The sequence below is a fragment of the Salvia splendens genome, chromosome 1, assembly GCF_004379255.2.
Source record: "Salvia splendens isolate huo1 chromosome 1, SspV2, whole genome shotgun sequence".
NCBI classification, from domain to species: Eukaryota; Viridiplantae; Streptophyta; class Magnoliopsida; order Lamiales; family Lamiaceae; genus Salvia; species Salvia splendens.
In genome coordinates this window covers 10,819,934-10,843,781 of record NC_056032.1, presented here as the reverse complement: position 1 = coordinate 10,843,781, position 23,848 = coordinate 10,819,934, and the positions used below count along the sequence as shown (strand labels likewise).

Sequence of the window (23,848 nt, the reverse complement as noted above, 5' to 3'; positions counted from 1 at the left end):
TGGGAATGGTAATTGAATTGTAAGAAATTCAAATAGATTTGGAATTGAAGCTCCGATTTGGAATTAAAGCTCCGCAAAAGCGTTGTTGCTTGTGTGGATCAGATCGAAGCATTTGGTGACGTTGTTGCTTGTGTGGATCAGATCGAAGCATTCGGTGAATCCTTATAAGTGTTATTTTTTAGTTGTTGACATTTTAATACGAGTTGTTGACATTTGATATTCTCGTAATTGATATGTGAATTATAAGTGTTATTTTTAGTTGTTGACATTTTAATACGAGTTGTTGACATTTGATATTCTCGGTATTCAAATGTGAATTATAAGTGTTATTTTTTAGTTGTTGACATTTGATATTCTCGGTATTGATATGTGAATTGTAAGTGTTATTTTTTAGTTGTTGACATTTTAATACGAGTTGTTGACATTTGATATTCTCGGTATTGATATGTGAATTGTAAGTGTTATTTTTTAGTTGTTGACATTTTAATACGAGTTGTTGACATTTGATATTCTCGGTATTGATATGTGAATTGTAAGTGTTATCTTTTAGTTGTTGACATTTTAATACGAGCTGTTGACATTTGATATTCTGACTATTGAAATGAAATGACACTTATACCCCCGTGTTGACATAATGTGATAGCTGTTGACATTTAGTTAATCTTGTGGATTAGTGGCTGATATTGCATCTCATTTCTCAATTTAGCTAAATAATCTCAACCTAACAGGACCCTATATATATATATAGGGTTGTGATCAATGTCGAACTAATTTTAATGACCAAACTAGAGACCAAATCTGGGCCATTAGATCTAGTTTTTTTGATGAGATGTGCTGCTGTGTAAATTTTTCGGTCTTCATTACAAGCCCATTTTACTTCATTGTATAGATTTATTACTTCATTCCGTACGTAATACCTTGAAACTACAACATGTTTTTACTTTCTTCCAGTAGGTTTTGAAATGATTCAACATATGTTTCATTTGAATTCATTGACGTGAGTTTTTACTTTGTTTACATTAAAAAATACAATTTATTCAAGTGCGTTTATTACTTCATTCAGAAACGTTATTACTTCATTGGATAAGGTTTTTACTTCATTCCAGTAGGACTTCACATACTTCATTCCAATAATTTATTGCATCATTCCATGTGTTTATTACATCATATCAACGTTGTAGCGGTGGTGATAGATATTGTAGAGAGAAAGAACGACACGCGACGGCGAAACCGCATTTACGTACTGGAATGAAGTAATAATCCTACTGGAATGAAGTAAAAACCTACTGGAATGAAGTAAAAACCTACTGGAATGAAGTAAAATCTTTGTAACATGTTTGTATGACTTATTTACCTTCGGATGAATTAAAATAGGCTCGTGATGAAGGTGAAAATAAATTATAAATTGGTGCCTCTCATCCATAAAAAACTAGATAAAAAAACCCTAATTTGGTATGGTTCGGTGGTTCGGTCTTTAAGAGTGGATTTGTGAATAATGGGACTCTATATATATATATATATATATATATATATATATATATATATATATATATAGAGGTGTGATCAAATACAAACTCTCTAAAATACAAACTATACAAACTATGTCACCGGAGTGTACAAATTATGTCACCGGAGTGTACAAATTATGTCAACGGACTGTACAAACTATGTCACCGGGGGTCGATGTCAACGGAATGTACAAATTATGTCACCGGGGGTCGATGTCAACGGAATGTACAAATTATGTCACCGGGGGGATGTACGGAGTGTACAAATTCTGTCGACGGGGGTGTCCAAATTCTGATTTTTCGATATCAAAATGTTGACATTAGAAAAATCTCTTATATTAACCGTTGATTAATTGTATTAAGTGAGTATGATTAAAGTTTGTATAGTTTGTATTTTATCACACCCCTATATATATATATATAGAGTCCCATTATTCACAAATCCACTCTTAAAGACCGAGCCACCGAACCATACCAAATTAGGGTTGTTAGATCTAGTTTTTTATGGATGAGAGACACAAATTTATCAATTATTTTCGCCTTCATCACGAGCCTATTTTAATTCATCCGAAGGTAAATAAGTCATACTAACATGTTACGAAGATTTAACTTCATTCCGATAGGTTTTTGCTTCATTCTAGTAGGTTTTTACTTCATTCCAGTAGGATTATTACTTCATTCAGTACGTAAATGCGGTTTCCCCGTCGCGTGCCTTTCTTTCTCTCTACAATATCTATCACCACCGCCACAACGCTGATATGGTGTAATAAACACATGGAATGATGTAATAAATTATTGGAATGAAGTATGTGTAGAAGCATTTGAAGTCCTACTGGAATGAAGTAAAAACATTATCCAATGAAGTAATAACGTTTCTGAATGAAGTAATAAACGCACTTGAATAAATTGCATTTTTAATGTAAATAAAGTAAAAACTCAGGTCAATGAATTCAAATGAAACATATGTTGAATCATTTCAAAACCTACTGGAAGAAAGTAAAAACATGTTGTAGTTTCAAGGTATTACGTACGGAATGAAGTAATAAACCTATACAATGAAGTAAAATGGGCTTGTAATGAAGACCGAAAAAATTACACAGCAGCACATCTCATCAAAAAAACTAGATCTAATGGCCCAGATTTGGTCTCTAGTTCGGTCTTTAAAATTGGTTCGACATTGATCACAACTCTATATATATATTCTCATTTCCCTTTTAATTAATTGAAGACCAATAATAAATTGATAGCTAATTAATTAGGGAAAAATGTGTCTAATACCAAGTTAATGTATTATATTAAAAATCTAATTTTATTTAGAATTCTATTATATGTCACATGTGAGACATAAAACTTACCATTTATATGGAAAAAGTTCCAACCCTATCTTCTTGTAGTCTTTTACTACTGCGAGTAGTCCATAATCAACCTAGTCAATTCCACCTAATTACATGGAGTATAAATTTTTTAATTAATTGATAATTTCATGAAAGTCGAGAAAATCTAACTTTTTTTTCCCTCAAACGCCATCACGGCGGGGGTTAAGGCTAACCCTCAACATGTCCATATCAAAAATCATCAAAATATCATATAAATCAACCAAGCCAAAAGTGCGTTAACTTGTCGAAATGTAGTTTCAGTTAAATCAAATGTCGGCTGGTGGAAGTTTTTTTGAAATATTTTAAACCAAAATTGAAAACATACCCACCATCAAATCCTAAGATTTAATACTTCCGATAAATTCTAATACAAAGTCACAAAAATGAAGTAGTAGGAAAGACTAAGTCGGACCGAAACTATATAAAATGATTTGCAGTAAAGTTGAAATTCCTGTCATCTCTCTCTCTCTCTACATCTGGAGCCCACTTTTTTCAACTCCTTTCGCTCCGACTCGGAACCCTAAATTCATCGGCACCTGCTTCAGATCTTTCTCGCTCGAATCGTTTATACGAACCCGAAGATGTCAGGCGCTGCGCTCGACATGTCTCTCGACGATCTAATTAAGAACAACAAGAAATCTGGCAGAGGTCGCGCCGCCGGTTCTGGCCCCGCTCGCCGCCCCACGAACCGTTTCGCTAATCGCGTGACACCCTATTCCGCTCCCAAGGTCAGATCGCCTTCCGTATTTTAGTTTTTACTTCAGTTATTGTTTAATTTGCTCGATTTTGGCTGACTTGATAGGATTTAAAGAGTAGGGGATAGGTAGCTTCTTAGTTTTGCAATTCGTTTCTTCGCAGTGTGGTGTTGTAATAGTAATTTGCTGATAAATTTATCATGGCTGTGATGATGTAGGCTCCTGAGACGGCTTGGGGCCATGACATGTTCTCAGATGGCGGTCGATCTTCCAGTATAGAGACAGGGACCAAGTTGTATATTTCCAATTTGGATTATGGGGTTTCGAATGAGGATATTAAGGTGTTTATCGCAAACCCCCCTTTTTCTACATATGTTTCTCAATTAATCAAACTATTAATGATGAGGTTACTCAGTCAGACATTTTTGACAAACATTGTGGAACCTGACATGATTAAGATACTGAGAATACAAACTAAGACTCTCACAATTCTTTCTGAGTTATAAAGTTATGTATAATGTCGAAAATTGCTTTACCTTTGAACTCACAAGGTAATTTATGCAATGATAGGAACTGTTTTCGGAGGTTGGAGATCTGAAAAGATATGTTGTACACTATGATAGGAGTGGGCGATCGAAGGTATTTAAATTTTAGCACTTCTTGCTTGTTCTGTAGTTTGTGTTGCAATTGCTTAAGGAAAATGCTTTTTTACAGGGTACCGCTGAAGTACTCTTCTCAAGACGACAAGATGCTATGGCTGCTATCAAGCGGTATAATAATGTTCAGCTTGACAGTAAACCAATGAAACTAGAACTTGTTGGAATAAACATTACAGCGCCTGATGCTGGCGCTGGAGGGTTTACTTCTGCTGGTTCTTTCGGTGATTCAAACGTAGCTCCTCGAAGGTGTGTATCTACTCCTGACTTGACATATGTTTATAGTATTTTGGCATTTTCCTGTGTTTCTCTTTCGCAAGGGTCTCAGTTGCTCCTTTGAGCTTCTTGGGCAATAATTGATGCAACATTTTGGTTCTAGTGAGTTGTTGCTAGTGAAACACATTGCTTTTATTTGTGTTCCTGATAGTTTTAATTTGTAAATTCTTCCTTTTCTTAGAATCTTTGCAATTGCCTTCTTGTAAGTGAATTTTGAGATCAACACATATTCCAGATCAGTGGGTGTTACTTATCTGTTTTCTGTGTTTATAGTCTCCTAACTTCGATGAAGAAACACGTTTTATAACTTTGAGTAGAGTTAACCTTGTCCTGCGTAATAGTGTTATTTTCTCTGTTGGATTGCTAGAATTTTGAACTAAAAAGGAATGAGTTGAGAGAACCGATGTTTAGATAATCACTCTGGCACTTGTCATTTGAGGTCACCAGTTGTGCTTCTTTGTTAAAAAAAAAGTAATTTCATTGAGTTGTTGTTTTCTTTTGATAGGGTGCTAGGTATTTTATTATTTTCAGATAATTAAGAACTGACAGTAAATGATGCTTCTGAAAGTAGTCCCTCCGTCCGCGAATAGGAGTCCCATTCCTATCCGGCACGGGTTTTAAGAAATGTTAAAAAAAGTGGGTGGAAGAAAGTTAGTGGAATATGAGTCCCACTTTTATATATTAGTTTTAAATGATATGTGAGTGGAGTGAGTTAGTGGAATGTGGGGCCTCTTTACCATTTATAATAATTATGAATTGGGACTCCTATTCGCGGACGGACCAAAATGGAAAAACGGGACTCTTATTCGCGGACAGAAGAAGTAAGTTTTTATTAGGAAAGTACGTCTAGTCACAGATGTATATCGATAAGTTTCAGTAAATGTTGATTGTTGAATAAGCAAACATGTGTGAAGGAAAATGGGATAGAATTCAGTTAGTTTTATGTAATTCTGCATAAGTTTAGGAAGAAACCTTGGGAGATGAAAGATATATCATATACTCCCTCCGTCCGTGAATTGAAGTCCCGTTTTCCCATTTTAGGGTGTCCACAATGGTGGCCCTTGAAGGCCACCAAATGAGGCCCGACCATTTGTGGCTCTCTTGTGGCCCTTCGCAATGGTAATTAACAAAATTTAACAAAAATAACAAGGGCCACCAAATGTGGCCCTCTAAAAAAAATAATTTGTTCACTTTTTTTAATGTTATTTTTAATTTAACTATATTAAATTTTATTAGACTTTAAATTTATGATATTTATAAATTTAATTAAAATAAAATAATTTGGATTGTAAATAAAAAAATTCACAACCTAAAAACAAAATGTAACAAGAACTTCGTTGTATTATATTAAAATAGAAAAATTATACAACGAAAGTTTTCTAATTTAAAAACAACCCGGAAACCCATATCACTCTACGGCACCCCTTCTATGATTCCAGACCTCTTCAACCATATCAGCCTGCAGTGCTGTATGCGATATTTGGCTCCGCATATCGGTGTACCGCTGGATCAAGTATTCATTACTACATGGTACACCCATCTGCAGTGGCTCTATGGCAATACCCGAGCTCGAACTAGCACCATCTTTCGGTATCCATCGCTCTGCAGCAACTCCTGTGTCATCTATTATCATATTGTGCAATATGATACATGCAGTCATGATGTCTGCGACATCATTTTCGTGCCATTGTCGAGCCGGGCACCGTATAATGGCCCATCGTGCTTGGAGTACACCAAAAGCTCGCTCAACATCCTTCCTAGCACCCTCTTGTTTTTTCGCGAAGTAGGTTTGCTTCGGCCCAAAGGGTTATCGGATCGTCTTCACAAACACGGGCCAGCGAGGGTATATCCCATCGGCCAAATAGTACTCCATGTTGTACTGAGTGCCGTTGGCCATGAATCTAACTTGCGGACCCTCACCCCGGCTCTCGTCATTGAACAGGTGTGACTATCGTAGAACGTTGATGTCGTTCGATCCAGCGACCCCAAAATACGCATGCCAGATTCGCAATCGGTAATCAACTATGGCTTCTAGAATCAACGTGGGATGTCTGCCTTTGAAACCAGAAGTGAACTGCCCCTTCCAAGCCACCGGACAGTTCCTCCACCCCCAGTGCATGCAATCGATGCTCCCCAACATCTCTGGAAAATGATGTGCAGTCCTGTGCATATCAATCAATCTCTGGCAATCATCGGCCGATGGCTTCCGTAGATACTCCCCTTTGAAGATATCCTTAATGCCTCTGCAAAACTGCCTCAACGTCTGTAGGGCAGTCGTTTCGCCCATCTGTAGGTATTCGTCGAACATGTCAGCGGGCCCGGCATAGGCAAGCTGCCTAATTGCCATCGTACACTTCTGGTATGTCGACAACCCGGGTCGGCCGGTGGCATCATATCGCAAGTTGAAGCACTTGAACCGCTGCGCCAAACACGTCGCTATATGGACGAAGAGATTTTGCGACATTCTGAATCGCCTACGGAAAACCTCTGGCGGATAACGGGCGTTCTCGTTGAAGTAGTCTTCCATCAACCGGCGGTCCGCCCCGGCATGATCACGGTCGATATACCGCCGATGATAGAATGGCCGAGGCACCGCCGCCGCATCTTCCGCCTCGTCGGCTTCACGTTGCAACAAGGTTTTGGAACTCCAGATCTACCGCTTGTTGGAATTGTTCATCGTTGAAATCCATAGTTGCAAGGTTTAAATTGAAATTGGAAGGAAATATTGGAAAGATTGGAGGAAAATGGAAGTAAAATGGAGTTGGAAAAATGGAATGGAAGTGTAGTATTTTATAAAGAATTTTCGAAATTTACAAAAAAAAAAAATTTAAAATCCGCGGCGCAGCCACGAAACGCGGCCAGCTGCAATGGAGGGCCGCGGCTCACACGGCTCAGCCGCGTGAAGGCCGCGGCTCGCCCTCGGCTCTCGGCCCTGCGCCCCGCCTCTCGGCTCTCTGCAATGGGGGGCCGTGCACCGAGCCGCGGGCCGCGGCTCCCCCATTGTGAACACTCTTAGTCCGTCTGCGAATAGGAGTCCCGGTTCACTTTTACCATAAATGGTAATAGGGTCCCACCTTCAACATACTCATTCCACTCACATTTCATTTAAAACTAATATATACTCCCTCTGTCCCATTAAATATGCAACATTTGGGAATCGGCACAGGTTTTTATGTAGTGTTGTTTTGTGTGTTAATGAAGAAAGAGTAAAGTAAGAGAGATGAAAAAGTAGAGATAGAGATGTTTCCATTTTAGGAAACGTTTCATTTTTAATGGGACAAACTAAAAAGGAAAACGTTTCATTTCTAATGGGACAGAGGGAGTACAAGTGAGACCCTTATTCCACTAACTTTTTTCCACCCACATTTCTTAGAACCCGTGCCATCAACAAATGGGACTCCTAATGGCGGACGGAGGGAGTAATTGTTAATTGAATAAGTTATGATTATAACTTTGTTGTATCTTGTGTTGTATCCTAATATTCTTGATTTTTCCATGTACAGCGGACAAGGAAGAGGTGGTTTTGGAAGGCCACGAGGGGGAAGAGGTCGTGGATTAGGAAGAGGTCGTGGACAAGGAAGAGGGCGCCGCGGTGGTGAGAAGGTATCTGCTGAAGATCTTGATGCTGATCTAGAGAAGTACCATGCAGACGCAATGCAGACAAACTAATTGTTCCTTTAGCACACAATTGCTGGATTTACTTGCACCTGCATGTTGGTCTGTATGTCAGCCTACATTAAAGAAGGCAGAGATCTATAGTACAGGGGCAGCGAGGAAACTTGTTTTATTTGATCCGACTGTAATGAAGAGATAAGTGTGTAATTTGGTTTTATGTATGTTGTCGTAACTAAAAGGAAAACAGTGTGGATACATTGCCGTTGTTGTGCTGCCTGCTTGTAGTGTTCACGAGGACATAAGGTGGAGATTCAACTACGTGCCATGATGAACTTGGGATCATGGAAGATGAGCAATTCTGAGGGTGTATGTTTATGCATCGGTGCATCAATTGTATCGGTTAAAAAGGTCGATGTGGGTGTTTTCTATGTGGATTTAACGGAACAATTTCTAAAATATGTTTTCCTGCAAAATATTCATTACATATTACTTCCCCCGTGCCGCGGTAGTGAAGGCGTTTCTTTACGCCATGCGATTTAAGAAATATTGTATTTAGTAAGTTAAGTAAATGAAGAATAAAGTTAGAAATGAAAATGGTTGAGAGATGAAAAAGAATAAAGTTAGATGGAGTAAAGTAACTGAGAAGAAATATGTTGATTTTTAATAAAAAGATAAATTTCTCCACTACAACTATTATAACATTGAAACGTACAAAAATGTCAAAATAATTTTACTACTACAGAAAAGAGGATGATTTCACTACTATAGAACGGAGGGAGTAGTATTTATTAACTTAATTATTTATTTCTAAAACATTTTAAATTATTAATACAAATTGGAATCAATTTCGCAAAAACTTTATATTCTCTCATATTTTACTCTTTCTTCGTCCCTCTTACTTTACTCTTCACGTTAACTTTTAACACATCAATTTCTTAAATCTCGTGTCCGAAAAAAATGCCTCAACTACCTCGGAACGGAACGAGTATAAAAGTAAAACGTAGTATATACTCTCTTCATTCCATGTTAATAAAGTCATTTTACCATTTTTCGAAGTCATTTCTATATTTGATAAAAAATAACCATTTCCCAGTGCCGGAAAAACGCCTCTATTAACAAGGAAGCAATGGAGTACATATTTTCATTATATCAAAGCGTCATCAAAATTCTCTGAAATACACAAAACAATGAGTGAGAACGAGCTGGAATCTCATGAATTTTGATAGAGTCATGAATTCTTCATACCATTCCTCTCACTCGTTTTCTGTGTATAATCTCAGCCGCCAAATGAGATTCTTTTCTGCTTATCCCAGAATCGATTTGGCATCTTTGCGCACGCCCGATGATGCTGTCACTCTGTTTCGGGAGATGATGATATCGCGGCCACGCCCTTCTGTGATTGAGTTCAGCAAATTGTCGAGTGCTGTAGTGAAGATGCAGCAATACCACGTTGCCTTGCATCTGTTCGACGAAATGCTTAAGAGGGATGTTCGTCTAAATCACTACTCCTTGAATATTGCCATCGATTGCTTTTGCCGGCTGAAAAGACCTGAGTTCGGGTTTGCAATTTTAGGCAGTTTTTTCAAGCAGGGGCTCGAGCCCAATGTGGTAACCTTTACCAATCTCATCAAAGGGCTCATGTTGATCGGAAAGATCCCGGAGGCAGCAAAATTGCTGTGGAAGTTGTCGGTAGAACATCTCTGCGAGCCCAATGAACGAACGTATCATGTTATGATCAACGGGTTATGCAAAGCAGGGCGTACTCACGAGGCGCTTCAATTGCTTAGTCTACTGGAAGGAGGTAAATGCAAACCTAATGTTTATAATTACAATGCGGTTATTGATGGTGTTTGCAAGGATGGAAAGGTAGACGAAGCTCTCCGCCTCTTGTCCGCTCTAGGTGATAACGGGATATCTCCCGATGTTGTGACCTTTAATTCGATAATTGAGGGGTTATACAATCAAAGTAGACATAGTGAGGCTTTAGACTTGCTAAATATGATGCTGGCTAATAAGATCTATCCAAATGTGATTACCTATAATATCTGTGTGGTTGCATTGTGCAAAGAGGGAAGGATGGAAGAAGCAGAGCAGATTTTGGTGATTGTGAAACAAACAAATATCCAACCCAACATTGTCACATATAGTGCATTGATGAATGGTTATTGTATGGTAGGTAACATGGTAGAAGCTGAAAATATTTTTCAATTGGCAGCGAAATCCGGCATCAAGCCTAATATTGTGAGCTACACGAGTTTGATGAATGGATATTTCAAAACGGGACGATGCGATGTCTTTTTGCCATGATTGGTGACAATGGGTTGGAACACGATGCGGTTTCTTATGGAATAATGCTCCAAACCTTATTTCGTCAAGGCCGATGCGAAGATGGCTTGAATCTGTTCAAAGTTATGCAATCCCAACCAGTGCCGCCTGGTATATATAATTATAATTTCGTGTTGGATGGTTTGTGTAGAGCTCATCGTATCCATGTTGCAAACCATGGAAGACAGATGCATAGTTCCAAATATAGTAACGTATAATATGCTCATTGATGGACTGTGCAATGATGATAAAATTTCACAAGCAAAGGATAGGATGTGTTAGACGAGTTTCCATCCAAAGGTTTGCAGCCTGATGTTATAAGATAACGTATAATACTCTCATTGGTGCACTATGCAAACAAGGGCAAATTGATGAGGCTAAGGATTTGATGACACAAAATGGTAAGCAATGGTTGCTTGCCTGATTCCGTGACGTACAATGTTTTCCTGCAAGGTGGAACGATGCAATTCCATTTTTGGAAGAGATGGATTCAAGGGAATTCAAACTCGGCGCCACCACTTTTTCAATGCTGATTGAACCTCTTGAAAGGGAAGGTAGGATTAGTGTTCTTTTTAAGGAGGTCAAGAAACTAGTATTTTCTTGATAAGTGTATAGATCTATTTTTCTATGCATATATTTTTTAGAACATTAACTAAATAAAATACTTACAATTCATTATGAAACACATACACATGTCACTGTACACATTCCCTAATCAACATCATTTCTTCTCTTGCTTATCTTCTCTGCACATAATTTTTTGCGTTTGTGTTTCATTCTAACATTTTAATTCTTTCTGCACCTTATGGTCCTACTCTTTGAGTTGTAAGGTTTCTCACGAGTTGATAAATGTTTCAGAATCTATCAACCTTTTTCAGTTTCTTGTCATTTATTCGAGTGAAGAAAGGAGCCAGGATCAGGAAAAGACGACAATGTAAAGGAAATAAGTACCCCCTCCGTCCCAGATAATTCGTCCCAGTATTCCATTTTGGTCCGTCCTACATAATTTGTCCCACTTCAAACTTTCCATTTATGGCAACAAATTACTCCACTCTTAATCTCACTTTCGGCTACCTAAATTCCACCATTTACTCCACTTCATTTCATCTCCTTCTTCATTACTCCACACAACCTCCAACCGATTCCCCTTCTTCCTCTTAATTGCACCTTCGTCTACCCCAATTACACCATTTACTCCACTTCATTTCATCTCCTTCTTCATTACTCCACACAACCTCCAACCGATTCCCCTTCTTCTCCATAATCTCCCTCTGAAAACCCTAGATCTACACCATTCCTCCACCATTTTCATCCGCCTCCACACAAATTCAAACCCCATCAGGTCTAAATACTGGACCTACGCCCTTTGAAAACCCTAGATCTACGGCGATGGGTGATTACCCCGACTCTCCTCCTGGCATTTTATCGGCCGATCTGGACGATCTCGTCGTCCCAGAGACGCCGGAGTATATGTGGGGTTTTGCTTCCGCTATCGATGACTCTTTCATCGCCGAAACCCTAGCTGACACTGTTGTCCCCGAAACCCAACTGGAATCCTTCATTCCCGTTGATGTTTGGCCTTCTCACTCCGCCATCGATTACTTGGACTGTGGTTGCCCCTACTAAGGGCCGCCACCAATAGCCCCACTCTACAACCGTGTACCACCACCAGCCACCCCCTCCTATGGTCCACCAGCCTCATCCGCCGATCCACCTCAAGCCCCTCCCGTCGTGTATTCGGACTTTGAGAGGCAGATGCTCGCCATTTTGCTGCCTGGGTTTTTAGATTTAATCTAAATATGTTGTCCCTCACTTTTGTTGTTTTTCCGATTGGGTAGGAGGTTGGGCTTTGTTGGTTTGGGTTAGAGGCTGTGGTTTGTTGGTATGGGGTGGCTGTGGTTTTAGTTGGGTTGGAGGCTGTGGTTTGTTGGTATGGGTTGGAGGCTGTGGTTGTTTTTGTAGGCTGGAGGCTGTGGTTGTTTGTGTATGTTGGAGGCTGTGATTGTTTGTGTATGCTGGAGGCTGTGGTCTGATGTTGTGTTGGCTGCTGTGGTTGTTTGTGTATGCTGGAGGCTGTGGTTTGATGTTGTGTTGGCTGTTGTGGTTTCATTTGCTGATTGAATGTTGCTGTTGTTAATCATACCACTGTGATGATTTGAAGTGTGTTGCTATTACAGATATGTGTTGATTATTAAGTCACCCCTCTTGTTTGGTTAGGAGACTTATTTGTGAGTTGATATAAACAGCAATATCTGAGGGAAATAAAAACCATACACTGACATTACAACCGCCACCCCTTTACATGGTTAGGAGGCTGTTTTGTTAGCTATGCAGCCTTAGAAGCCACCCCAAACACATGTATGGTTTTGAGGTTTCCCTATGATGACAATGTTCTGAGGGATTAGGATTTTAGAAGCCACCCCTACACATGTAGGTTTGGAGGCTTTACAAAAGTGTACAAAAAACAGTTGATAGCATAAGCCATACCTAATCTTGAGGCTTCCACATCCAACTGCCAAAAAATGCTTCCTAACTTACTGATCTTAGAACCCTGCAGCTCTACTGATACCTGAGATGTCATATGAGGTGATCTCATTATTTTCAGACTGTTGGAGGTATGCCACTGCAGCCTTCACTATATGTTCTTCAACCTCCAATGTCTTTGGTAGTATCCCCAGCCTTGTTAACCTTTCTTTGTTAATGTGTTGAGTTTTGTAGCCATTCCCCTCTTTCTCCTTCAAAATCTCTGTTAAACATCCTTGAAGAGTCAGAAAAACATTGTTCAGTGTTCCTGCACTAAGTTCATCAAAGGTTGCTTGCACATTAGCCACCAACTCATCCACTCCCCTAGCCAATTTGTCACCCTGTATAGACTGGATGGCCCTGAAAAATCCTAAATCCAACACATTACAATCAGGAGAGTTAGCTGGTTGGCAAATGATATGGAATCTGAACCCATCTGTGTTTGCAACTGACTGAAATTCTGCATCATTATGGCTGATGTGAGGTCTGGCATTGTCTTGTTGGATGAATATTTCCTTGCTTATGTTATCTGGCCATTTAGCCTTGATTACTGGTATGATCTGCATCATTATCTCAGTGTGTGAGGTCTGGAGTATGATTTGATACAGTTTGAAATAAAAAATTGATGCAAAAACAGTGTACCTTATGAATAAGGCATTCTCTCATTACATCCTTGTTCACTGATTGAATGGGCTTGGTCTCCAAGGTGCCTCTTGGTCTGTTCTTTGATTTTCTCATTGCTGGCTCTTGTCTTGTGAATGGAAAGATGGCTATTTTTCCATCAAATATGACATCTCCACTTTCTCCAAAGTATGGTCTATACACTGCACACATAAACATCACCTTTGTGATGAACCTCTTTGACTTGCATGACCTATATGGTTCTTCCTCATCTGGCAGCAGGTAGTATCTATCCGTAGTCTTTGTCATGAAAAACCATTTTTCATCTATATGCACTACGTTGTGCATTGTGTGGTATTTGAGCATACCATTGTTAACAACAGGCTGAACATGAGTGAGAGCCCATTTCATTCTTGATACCTTGTTTGCGGCAGTAAGCAGCGGCTTAACAGCATTTGTGTGTGGCCTCAGAAGTCTACATTTCACCATCCTTCCTACTGTGCTCTTACTTAAATCTAGCTTGAAAGCCATCTTGCGGATGGTAGATCTTTCAAGGACTGAAAGAGCTCTTACCCTGATTTGATCTAGCTTAATTTCATCATTGCGCTTGAAGCCTTTAACACGATCTTTTATGCTCACAAGTTCACCACTTTGGATTTGCTTGTTGGCCTCTGCCCAGATTCGATGGACTATCTTCCTGCTCACTCCAAAGTCATTTGTTGTTTTGACAAAACCTCCATATGGTATTTTATCTAAAAGGCTCGCTTGTAGTAGGCTTCGTGCTATCAGATTCTTGGTGTCCACTCCTATGATTCGCTTGCCTTTATCTCCGGCAATGTCTCCGGCCGTGGCTCCGGCAGTTTCACTAGCAGCAGAATCCATAGCCCTATGATGAAAATTTTCTGAGGGCAATACTTCTAAAACTCTCCTTTTGTTGTGTAGGTAGTCCTTTTATAGGTAGTGGTAGTTGGCATTTCCCTACTAAGTTCCCCCTAAAAATTTGGTTAGAGTATTGTGGGTTTTGGCATTTCCCTCCCAAAAATCTTTTGTGTGTAATTTGATTAAACTCTCATTGAGATGTTGTATGTTGTGGAGTTGTATGAAAGAAGAAATTGAGCAGCATGTTTAATTTGTAAACTGCACAGGTTGTCCATTTTTTGAGAGCAGCTTGTTTAAGTTTGTTAAGCATTTTTCAATTCGGTCGTTTAATCCACATTAATTAAAAACTAAACATTGAACCAAAAATTTTAATTATACTCACATTAAAACTAATTCAAGTTTTCCATAAAATTGGCAATGAAAAAGTAACAAGGTGGGCTCCATTTTCACTACCTACCTTCATTTAAATCAAAGTCAAACAAACATTTCTTAAAACTCATGCCAGGTCAAACTGACCCGAATTATCTGGGACGGAGGGAGTATGATTTAATCTCCAAATGAATTTTATATGCTTGTAATAACTTAGAAAAGAACAAATCATAAAATAAGTTGATGACCAAACCTGATTAAGATGCTAAAAGCATAAAAAATACCATACACATTAATGAACACACACTATAAAGATAAATTCAAAGATGGTAAACTTCCAAGCTAGTAGTTGCGTACATGAATATTTATTTAGTTATTGCTAATTAGTTTTGGCAATAACCATTGGTTCATAGGCAAGTCTATTTGCATGACTCTCTAAAGCCTTCTGGCATACGATTTGCTCCATTTCTTAGGAACTGTTTTACAACTTATATGTATTTGTTGACACACATTGATCTTTTATGTCATTGATGCACGTTTTTTACTGACATCTGAAATTTGAATTTTCTCTCCAAGATGTTAGCTAACAGATTTAATATTTTCCCACAGATTTAGTGTTATTACACGACTGACATTTCCGTTTCAGATTGATAGCTTTTAGAGTTTACATCACATCAGAAAATAAGAATTCTCTTGTAAGACAAAACTAAAAAGAAAATAATGCATAGGATAAAATAATATCAAGATATAATCTAGGATTGAGTTGTGAGATTATTTTAGTTGTAGGGGTTAGCTAAGACTAATTATCCCATGATTGTTCATCTAGGATTGAGTTGTGAGCCTAATCTCATGAACCAAGCACACTACAAATTTAATCCCGGATACAATCTTGCAAACCGAACACATACAGAGGACGAATTAGTTAATCTAGTAAAACATTGGTTTATACTTTTTGAGCCTTGCTATCAGCACAATTTGGACGATTTTCAACTAATCTGACAACCCCCTATCATGCCATGTATTGTCTCAATCTTGTATTAAAATATTGCAATGCATGCTGAAAGAATTACACAATATACTCAATAATTTTTCATAACAGCTGGCGACAAAAGTGTTCAGCCAAAGACTGTGCTTTAATCAGAGAGTCGAGTAAGCCAATAGAGCTCCATGAATATGTGAAATATTTATATTCCTACGCAACAATTTGCCAGAAAATGGAATAAGATATATGGGACGTAATTTGAGTCACATTTATCCTTCCACGTACACAACTACACATTGCACAACACAACATACTAAATTTCACTATCTACGATGTTTTCGGTTCTGTCAGTCTTTCCCAGGTAGAGAATAAAAACAGCAACACAGAATATAGGATAGCTCTTACACAAGAACGTACGAAGTTCCAACAAGAAGAAGGCCAGTACCATGGATAAAGTAGTCGAAAGAAGAGACTGATTACATGTCTCGGATATCTCCCCACCTGCAAAACACCCACAATATATTTAGAAATAATTTCTCACTTCATGAGATCATAGTGGATGTAGACGGCCCCAAACTTGTTTGTTAATATTGTCTTGATAATAGAGTAGTTTTCTGGGGAAGACGTTCAACAGATCACCAAGCATTTTAATATTGTCTTAATTGCCTTCTCTAGTTCAATTACATTTTTTCACACTTTCTGCTCATAGAGCCTCACTTCCATGACTTAATTCAATCATTAAAATGGTGACAGTATATTCAAGTACTTGAAGTCTTGAAGAAAGCATGCTATTTTCAAAACTGCAATTAGGAGAAGAAACACAGGTATCGTAGATATCATATGTGAATATAGTGCCTTACAGGGAAAAGAAAGTCTAATGCATCCCACGCTGCATGACGAACATCTCTTGTCGGGTACATGGGACCACCAGGAGATGTGAAGCTATATAAGCATGTTTTTAATCTTGTACTTGTTGCTACTCTTATTTCTAGGCCTGTAGAGATTTTAGTAAGACTTCGAAAATCAAAGTGTATGTGTGTATGCCTGTGTGTGGATCGGATAGTACCTTGAAGAACTTTTATATAAGATAAGTAATGAAGAAGAACCGGCTCTACCTTCAATTCCTGGAGCTGGCAACAGGATGCACAATAACAGTTGAGATATGATGAATGTAACAAATCAGGTTTGAAAATGGGAAATTCTTTTGGATGACAATGAAGACAACCCATAAGAGTTAGTATCTCATGATCTTATCACACACCTGACCAGCTAGTTCACTGACAAATATGTCTGCTGCACCACCAATCAAAAAAGCATTTGGAAAATCTGGAAATTGCTTCAAAAATATTTCAAGCCGATCATCTGCAAAGAGGCAGTTCTTCTTAGAAGTACAATCAAATCGGATGACTGGTATCCATTTTCACTAAATAATTAAGTAATGGATTTACCTGTGTCGTAGAAAAATAGGAATCTTGAGAGAAGAAGAAATAGGTCTCTCTGAGCCTGTCAAGCAAGTTTAACAGCAGAAGTTATTCATGAAGCATTATAACTCAATGGTTCACAATATGCGATCATTGTCTGAGATTACAAGAAATTCAATCATAACAGAGAGGAAAATTTATAGACCTGTGGGGAGATCTTCTTTAATCTTTCTGAGCGGAGAGCAACATCATCTAGAAAATACTACAAACATCAAAAGCAGGAAGTGCATTAGATCACAAAACTAAAGTGTTAGGTACCCAATGAAACTGTCTTGGCAACACTCTCACAATAAAGAGACTTGAGAAGCGCCTTGTATTTGTTTGAATGTCAGTCCTGCAAATACGAACAGATACATAATTATGTTCCTTTCTTTTGAATGAGATTGAACTAAAAAGAAAGCGAGGATGTGTTGATACAATAAAACAGCTTACTAACTTCTTAATGCACACACACAAATGATACTTAATATTATACTCCCTCTGTCCGCGAATAGGAGTCCCGTTTTTCCATTTTAGTCCGTCCGAGAATAGGAGTCCCGGTTCACTTTTACCATAAATGGTAATAGGGTCCCACCTTCCACTAACTCATTCCACTCACATTTCATTTAAAATTAATATATACAAGTGGGACCCCTATTCCACTAACTTTTTTCCACCCACTTTTCTTAACATTTCTTAAAACTCGTGCCGCCCATAAATGGGACTCCTAATGGCGGACGGAGGGAGTATCAGTTTTTGGTAATCACCCAACCCACTTTTCTCTGCATAAAAGCTTAAGTTGGAAATTATATCTCATACAAGTAAAGAGCAAGATTTGTACCAGAAGACATTTTTAGCACCTTGGACTAGAGCAGATGAATAACGAAGTACGACATCAAGATTGTCAAACCGAACCTCAAACATCTGCAAATGAGTTCCAAATCTAAAAGGATCACTGAATTGAACAATAGAGATGTTTGACAAAGCAAGATTCAATAAAATAATTAAGAGTTACGAAGATACTAATTACTGGAAGAGTGGAAGGTGACGATGAAACACAAATTTGAGTACGGACATAATCTAGCAATTTTGAAAGATAAGTACCACATGAATAGACACTTCCTCTATCCAAGTTCATCTTTGATTTTCACTCACTTACAAATGAACTTCTGATAAATACAAAGCGTCACCCCAGGGCCCAGACTCGCTGGAAAAACCCCCCATTGCCGGATTTCTAGAGAACTAACACTAACACTAACACTTACACAGATACTCATACACCCCAATACATTTAAATAATACAAAAAGGGAAAGACCAAGCAGGAAATAAATACATACCCACTTGTAGAACAAAAGACAAAATATATTAGATGCAAATGACTGGCTCCAGAGCTGTACTATGAGATCGATTATTGAATCTCCACTCTGTGGTATGCATACAAAATAATCAGCGAGGACGTCGTAAAAGCAGTATGCGCAACCATATCCATCTTCTGCAACATAAACTACATCTTCCTCATCAAAAATAATATCTGTTCCAACCACCAGCAAATAAGAAACATAATCAAACACTGGGCATTGTAAGTATTATCAGCAAAATCAACTAAGAAAATCATCTTAAACAGAAGAATCTGTAAAGGCATCCATATAAAATAGGGCGAAATGTACTTTGAAATTGTATTATATGCATAACTAACACTACCAATGTATAATATTTCCCAACGAAGAGCATTAAAATTTCCCTAGATCATAAGCTGTAATCCAAATTACTCTAGCTTTCACAAGCAATGCATAAAGCTATGATTGAAGATCAATCCGTTATGTTCCCACCTTTACTTAGCAGTTAGCAGCATAGTTATGCAAAAAAAAAAGTAAATTACGCGGTTGAATTAGAGAAATAACAAATGCAAATTCCTGGATATACCTTTAGCACGATCATCTACCTCCAAAGCTATGTCTGCGAACAACTCTTGCAGAAACTTTCGGCTCTGCGATGGCGAAGCTAAAGCCTGAAGAACAAGCACCATTTCATCATGATCACTGAACATACTGCGGAATGGGGATTAATAAAACCAAGAGCGATAGGGAAAAAATCAGTGGGTGTAGTGTGCGGGTAGGCCGTTTACATACGCGTTGGAGTTTCTTCTGAATTTGGAGAGCGACGGCACCGAGGTAAGCAGCTGCGCGAGGAGTCAACGGCGGCGACATTTTTATCGGAATTGTCGCCGATCATATGAAAATTTTAAACTGCTACACGGTTTGCTTTGATGAGTCAGCAATGATTAATTCATATGCAAACACCTGTAAAGAGTTTTTATTTAATTAGTTATTTTAATATGATCGAATTAAATGATGTTTACATGTTTATGTAAAAGTTAGGATTTCTTTATGGATTAAGCCTATTTGTGAATAAAGATAAATGTACGTAAATAGAAAAGGGTTAATTATAACTTACATTCAGATTAAAAAAAAATCCATTTATAGTCTTAATTTTGATTTGTTATCATGTAATTGAATCTTTTAACTGCATTCAATTAAAACCTGAACTTTGATTTATTAGGCCTGAACTTTCAACTTCTTTTTTTTAGGCTATAAATGTAAAAATGCTGAAAATTCATGCTATAAATAAAAACTAATTTAAGTATAGTTTAGCCTTCTCAAGATTCAAATACAAAAAATGGAATTGCAACAAATATACATGTGGATCAATCCTGGTTAGCGAGGACAAATGATTTGTAGGATTGTTGAACAAGATTATCCACATAATATAACCAAATCATATAGTACTACTATTTACTTGAAACAAAGAAAGCCTTAGCATCCAAAACTGGTTCACAAATGGATTTGGTTTGCAGTCAGTTCAGAAAATAAAAAATAAATGTTTGAGAGTTGAGCATTTGATGCAAGAAATCAACATTTTCTCCTGACGAATATAAGAAGAGACCTTTATTGTAAAATACACTGCCTGATCCAATCATATCTACATTTACATAAGAAAAGCCAAAAGAAGTGTGTACAAGAAATCATCTTCCCCTCCACCTGCACAGAAAGGGAAAAGCTCGCTAATCTAATACAACACCCCATCCCTAGTAACACTCGAAATGCCATAGCCCGATTATTTATTGATAATGAGATGACACGCGATGATGTAATTATAGAAAGAAGCTCACCAGCCCATCAGCGTCCTCCTAACCTTGTCGACAATCTGATTTCTTACCTGCGTACTTGACAACTGAAAACTGCAATTTTCATCTAGAAGGAATCTATATACCTCCCATTCACGTTCTGCAGCTGAATGCCTTCCAATTTCCGCCTATCAAGCCAGAGAAGGTTCTTGTTGATATTATATTAACAGAAATACATCTAATGTTTATACAATAATTTAACTATCTATTCATACATCATCTTGGAGTATACAATTGTTACCATCCATCTTACACAAAGTAATAATAGCACTTACCAAAAACACGCAAATTCCAAGACTCTTTAGGGCAGAAGTAACATCATAGAAAACTCTTGGCCTTCCCCTTCCAGATAGTTCTGTTGGATTAGCTACCAAAAGTTCAGCATCTGGTCCCCGATTTGTGATGAGAACACGCAGCGGGTGAAGCATTTCCAGCTTTAACCGAGAGCAGATTGCCTCTTGCTTTTCTGGATCCACTATCTTTTTCCCATCTTTATGCTGAATAAATAGGTCTAGTTCACGGTAACTTTTATTTACAGGCAAAAATCGGCCATATGATACCTAAGCAAGTCCCAACAAGTGTCAGTAAAATCAAACCTTAGCACACTTTTTCTGCAGTGCAGATATCTGATATAACTAATTAGATTTAGAGTGATCACACATAACATCAATATCATTCTTAGACTGAAAGTATTATCCTGCCAGTTCAATACTAAAAAATTATAAACATACTAATTCTTAAGCTATCTAGCAAATGAAATTGAAAGACGACTTTGTGAACAATTGGAAACAAATTGATCAGTACACGAGACAGGTAGTAACCTGAATGCTGTAATCTTTCAATGTTCGCATGATATCATAAAGAAGACCTTTGTGATCCACACAGCTAATCTGAAGTAGAGTGTGAGCAGGGCTCAAGGAATTGTCAGTTTTTACGCTTGCCCTTTTCAGTTCCTTGATATCCGAGCTCAGAGCTTGTGAACGAGATTCATTGTCTGATAGTGTGAATCTGAACAGTTCTTCAGCAACAAGTGGAGACAGAGAAGAAACACACTGAAGGTTATCATACTGAGATCCTGCTAACTGAAGTTCACAACTAATACAAGATTCACCGAGAACAGTGTACAACCACTCACATAATTCGTCTTGCCTCTCTTTTGTATGCAAGAGTCCCCTGAACACTCACAGAAAGTTACAACTGTAATTTACTATCAATAGCTGTCCAGATAGAGTAAAAATGATTAAAAACTAAGAAGCACATATGTTGCTGGCAGAGCACTATCAGTTGATGTAGTAGCAAATGTAGAATAGACAACCGTAGAGCAATTCAGAATGTAAGTGAAAAAATTGTTTTGAGCTTCTATGTTCCTGCAATACCTAGATTTTGGCTAAGTAGAGAAAGTTCATGGGAATAAAATCCAAAGGACTTGTTTACATGGAATTTTAAGTGACATTTCCTTCTTAGTTTGTTTGGAATGAAATAAGTTAGCAATATCATCTGAAACAGAAGGCATAAAATATGAAGGCTACATAAGTGGTAGTAGCATTATTGACTTTTTTCTAACAGTTGGAGCTTGCAAAATCAGAAAATCCCCTCATAACTTCTAAAAGAATAAATATCGACAAACAAATTAGTTACAAAGACGATAATAGATTACAACTCAAAATAATAGATGAAATAGCATCAAGAGGGACTTAGGTTTAATTTATCAACTCAGGACAAGGAACAACCAAGTGAAGTCCAGAAGATAAATAGAAAATGGAACAGAAGAAGGAGGTCAAATCTAGGTATTCATCAACTGAAATATCATCTACTTTTCAAATTTGGGTATCTTAAAATGCATAGTCACAGTGTTTTGTAATGTAAGGTTTAAAGTTAGGGTACTAGATGATTCAGAAATGGTGACTGAGTTACAACATCATTCAAGTGGCATAGTAGTTAAACAAATAAATGAAACATTAGATGAGCATTCAAGAAGAGATAAGACGGACAATAACTCTATAAGCTACAATCTAATAAATCCATACATTTCCTTGTACAAAATCGGAAACCTTACAAGTTATCTCTTATGAAGAAGAGATCAAGAGAGCATCCATCAGGAGTTGTAGTAACCTTCACTTTCTGAATGGCATGGTCGAGCTCATCGAGAACACGAGTAACATCTGAGAAAAATATCACAAGTGTAATTACTCCAATATAAAAAGTTAAGGTTAACAACATTAATAGATGAGATAAATTGTTTATACTACCATGAAGCAATCCCTTCCGGTCAAGGCTGCAAAACTTGAGCAAGTAAACTGGAGAAGAGGAAGTGTGTGGCAATGGGTGGAAGAGGTAGGGTGATGGTAGCAGGGGTGGGCAGATGGATAAAAGATGCTCCTTTAAATTGCCCCACCTCACAGCATGTGATCTGGAACTGGAATGAGGTGTGACCCATAATATTATGTAGCACCATAGGCCATCAGTGGAAACATCTAGAGACCGCAACGCAATGTGAGTAATTGAGTAATTGGAAGTATTAAGAGATGAAGTTTTGAAGCAATAAAGGAAAGAAGATGTGAAATTGACCTCCTCTAGTGATAAAGAGGTCGAATTCGAGAATAGCATGGGAAATGTCACAGCTCAAGCCGGTCTTGTCGGGACAGTTAACCGTGATTATGTGGGGATCACCGAGTTTCTTCCCTTTCTCGATGGATACAGCGTCATCACTGGACGTCTCAGTCTCGCATTGCCCCATCAAACAGGTTTCTCTCTGTTGAATGCAAGGGAGGGAGGGAGAGAGAGAGAGAGAGAGAGAGAGAGAGAGAGGGGATTGCGACTTATGGTGTGGCGAGAGAGGGAGGTGTAAAGGAATCTGTATGCTTCTGGAGTTTTCTTTTACTATAACTTTATATATGAACATCGTCAATGTGTTCCTCACAAAATTAATACCAGCATCTCCGGAGGCTAGCGAACCGGCTAGCCGATTCCCGGTGCTGGCCGGTCTGTTAGTCGAACCATAGTAGGCGGCGAGCGGAAAAACGGCGAGAATTTTGGCAGCGCACGTCGATTTTTTAGCGCTGGCCGATGCGCTCGCCGATCGGCTGGCCGCCATTGTAGGCGGGCGATCGACGAGCGATCGGCCAGCACTTTTTTTTTTAATTTTCGAAACACTTTATATACGCGATTTGCACGTCATTTTCATTCGCACCGCTTGTTTTAACAAGTTTTCTCTCTCACTTAATTTCTGTACAAGAACAATAAAGCAAAATGAAGAACAATAACGAGTCTACTCCAGTGACGAGCGGGTCTCAAAATCTCATGGTACCCGTGGGAGGTGGATGGGGTCCGATGGCCGGGTACTACAACATGTACCCTTGGCAGCAGATGATGCCCGAG

The 23,848-nt window shown here is 38.3% G+C and overlaps 4 protein-coding genes and 1 pseudogene across 5 annotated transcripts; 2 read left to right on the top strand and 3 right to left on the bottom strand.

Moving 5' to 3' along the window:
• Window positions 1-3,306: 3,306 nt before the first annotated feature.
• Window positions 3,307-8,582, top strand: LOC121741987 (THO complex subunit 4A-like). The gene is made up of 5 exons (XM_042134989.1): window positions 3,307-3,612; window positions 3,798-3,920; window positions 4,150-4,218; window positions 4,294-4,484; window positions 8,015-8,582. The coding sequence occupies exons 1-5, from the start codon at window positions 3,466-3,468 to the stop codon at window positions 8,178-8,180; spliced, it is 696 nt and encodes a 231-aa protein (XP_041990923.1). The 5' UTR covers window positions 3,307-3,465; the 3' UTR covers window positions 8,181-8,582.
• Window positions 8,583-9,280: 698 nt separating this feature from the next.
• Window positions 9,281-11,154, top strand: LOC121741978 (annotated as a pseudogene).
• Window positions 11,155-12,994: 1,840 nt separating this feature from the next.
• Window positions 12,995-14,477, bottom strand: LOC121793381. Its single transcript, XM_042191420.1, has 2 exons — window positions 13,617-14,477; window positions 12,995-13,534 (listed from the first exon to the last, which is right to left on the bottom strand). The coding sequence occupies exons 1-2, from the start codon at window positions 14,475-14,477 to the stop codon at window positions 12,995-12,997; spliced, it is 1,401 nt and encodes a 466-aa protein (XP_042047354.1).
• A 1,569-nt stretch (window positions 14,478-16,046) lies between these two features.
• On the bottom strand, window positions 16,047-20,029 carry LOC121741964. Of its 2 annotated transcripts, XM_042134967.1 has the most exons (11): window positions 19,416-20,029; window positions 19,210-19,294; window positions 18,624-18,817; window positions 18,127-18,209; window positions 17,595-17,640; window positions 17,452-17,508; window positions 17,274-17,328; window positions 17,087-17,187; window positions 16,892-16,955; window positions 16,686-16,819; window positions 16,047-16,326 (listed from the first exon to the last, which is right to left on the bottom strand). In XM_042134967.1, the coding sequence occupies exons 1-11, from the start codon at window positions 19,491-19,493 to the stop codon at window positions 16,153-16,155; spliced, it is 1,071 nt and encodes a 356-aa protein (XP_041990901.1). In that variant the 5' UTR covers window positions 19,494-20,029; the 3' UTR covers window positions 16,047-16,152. The 2 variants fall into 2 exon arrangements, with proteins under 2 accessions (XP_041990901.1, XP_041990893.1); XM_042134959.1 differs by having other exon boundaries at window positions 16,686-16,955.
• A 152-nt stretch (window positions 20,030-20,181) lies between these two features.
• Window positions 20,182-23,324, bottom strand: LOC121741955 (ACT domain-containing protein ACR9-like). Its single transcript, XM_042134947.1, has 6 exons — window positions 23,039-23,324; window positions 22,720-22,944; window positions 22,527-22,632; window positions 21,292-21,643; window positions 20,746-21,030; window positions 20,182-20,598 (listed from the first exon to the last, which is right to left on the bottom strand). The coding sequence occupies exons 1-6, from the start codon at window positions 23,205-23,207 to the stop codon at window positions 20,452-20,454; spliced, it is 1,284 nt and encodes a 427-aa protein (XP_041990881.1). The 5' UTR covers window positions 23,208-23,324; the 3' UTR covers window positions 20,182-20,451.
• Window positions 23,325-23,848: the final 524 nt, after the last annotated feature.

Excerpts from the sequence above, each read along its gene's own strand:
- LOC121741987 (XM_042134989.1), top strand. The coding sequence starts at position 3,466 with ATGTCAGGCGCTGCGCTCGACATGTCTCTCGACGATCTAATTAAGAAC. Across the intron at positions 3,613-3,797 it reads CACCCTATTCCGCTCCCAAG|GCTCCTGAGACGGCTTGGGG; the intron begins GTCAGATCGCCT and ends GTGATGATGTAG. Across the intron at positions 3,921-4,149 it reads TTTCGAATGAGGATATTAAG|GAACTGTTTTCGGAGGTTGG; the intron begins GTGTTTATCGCA and ends ATGCAATGATAG.
- LOC121793381 (XM_042191420.1), bottom strand. The coding sequence starts at position 14,477 with ATGGATTCTGCTGCTAGTGAAACTGCCGGAGCCACGGCCGGAGACATT. Across the intron at positions 13,535-13,616 it reads GAGAATGCCTTATTCATAAG|ATCATACCAGTAATCAAGGC; the intron begins GTACACTGTTTT and ends ATAATGATGCAG.
- LOC121741964 (XM_042134959.1), bottom strand. The coding sequence starts at position 19,493 with ATGTCGCCGCCGTTGACTCCTCGCGCAGCTGCTTACCTCGGTGCCGTC. Across the intron at positions 17,641-18,126 it reads GGTGCTAAAAATGTCTTCTG|GACTGACATTCAAACAAATA; the intron begins GTACAAATCTTG and ends TCGTATTTGCAG. Across the intron at positions 17,188-17,273 it reads CCTATTTTTCTACGACACAG|ATGATCGGCTTGAAATATTT; the intron begins GTAAATCCATTA and ends GCCTCTTTGCAG.
- LOC121741955 (XM_042134947.1), bottom strand. The coding sequence starts at position 23,207 with ATGGGGCAATGCGAGACTGAGACGTCCAGTGATGACGCTGTATCCATC. Across the intron at positions 22,945-23,038 it reads CCTCTTTATCACTAGAGGAG|ATGTTTCCACTGATGGCCTA; the intron begins GTCAATTTCACA and ends TGCGGTCTCTAG. Across the intron at positions 21,031-21,291 it reads TGAAAGATTACAGCATTCAG|GTATCATATGGCCGATTTTT; the intron begins GTTACTACCTGT and ends GGACTTGCTTAG.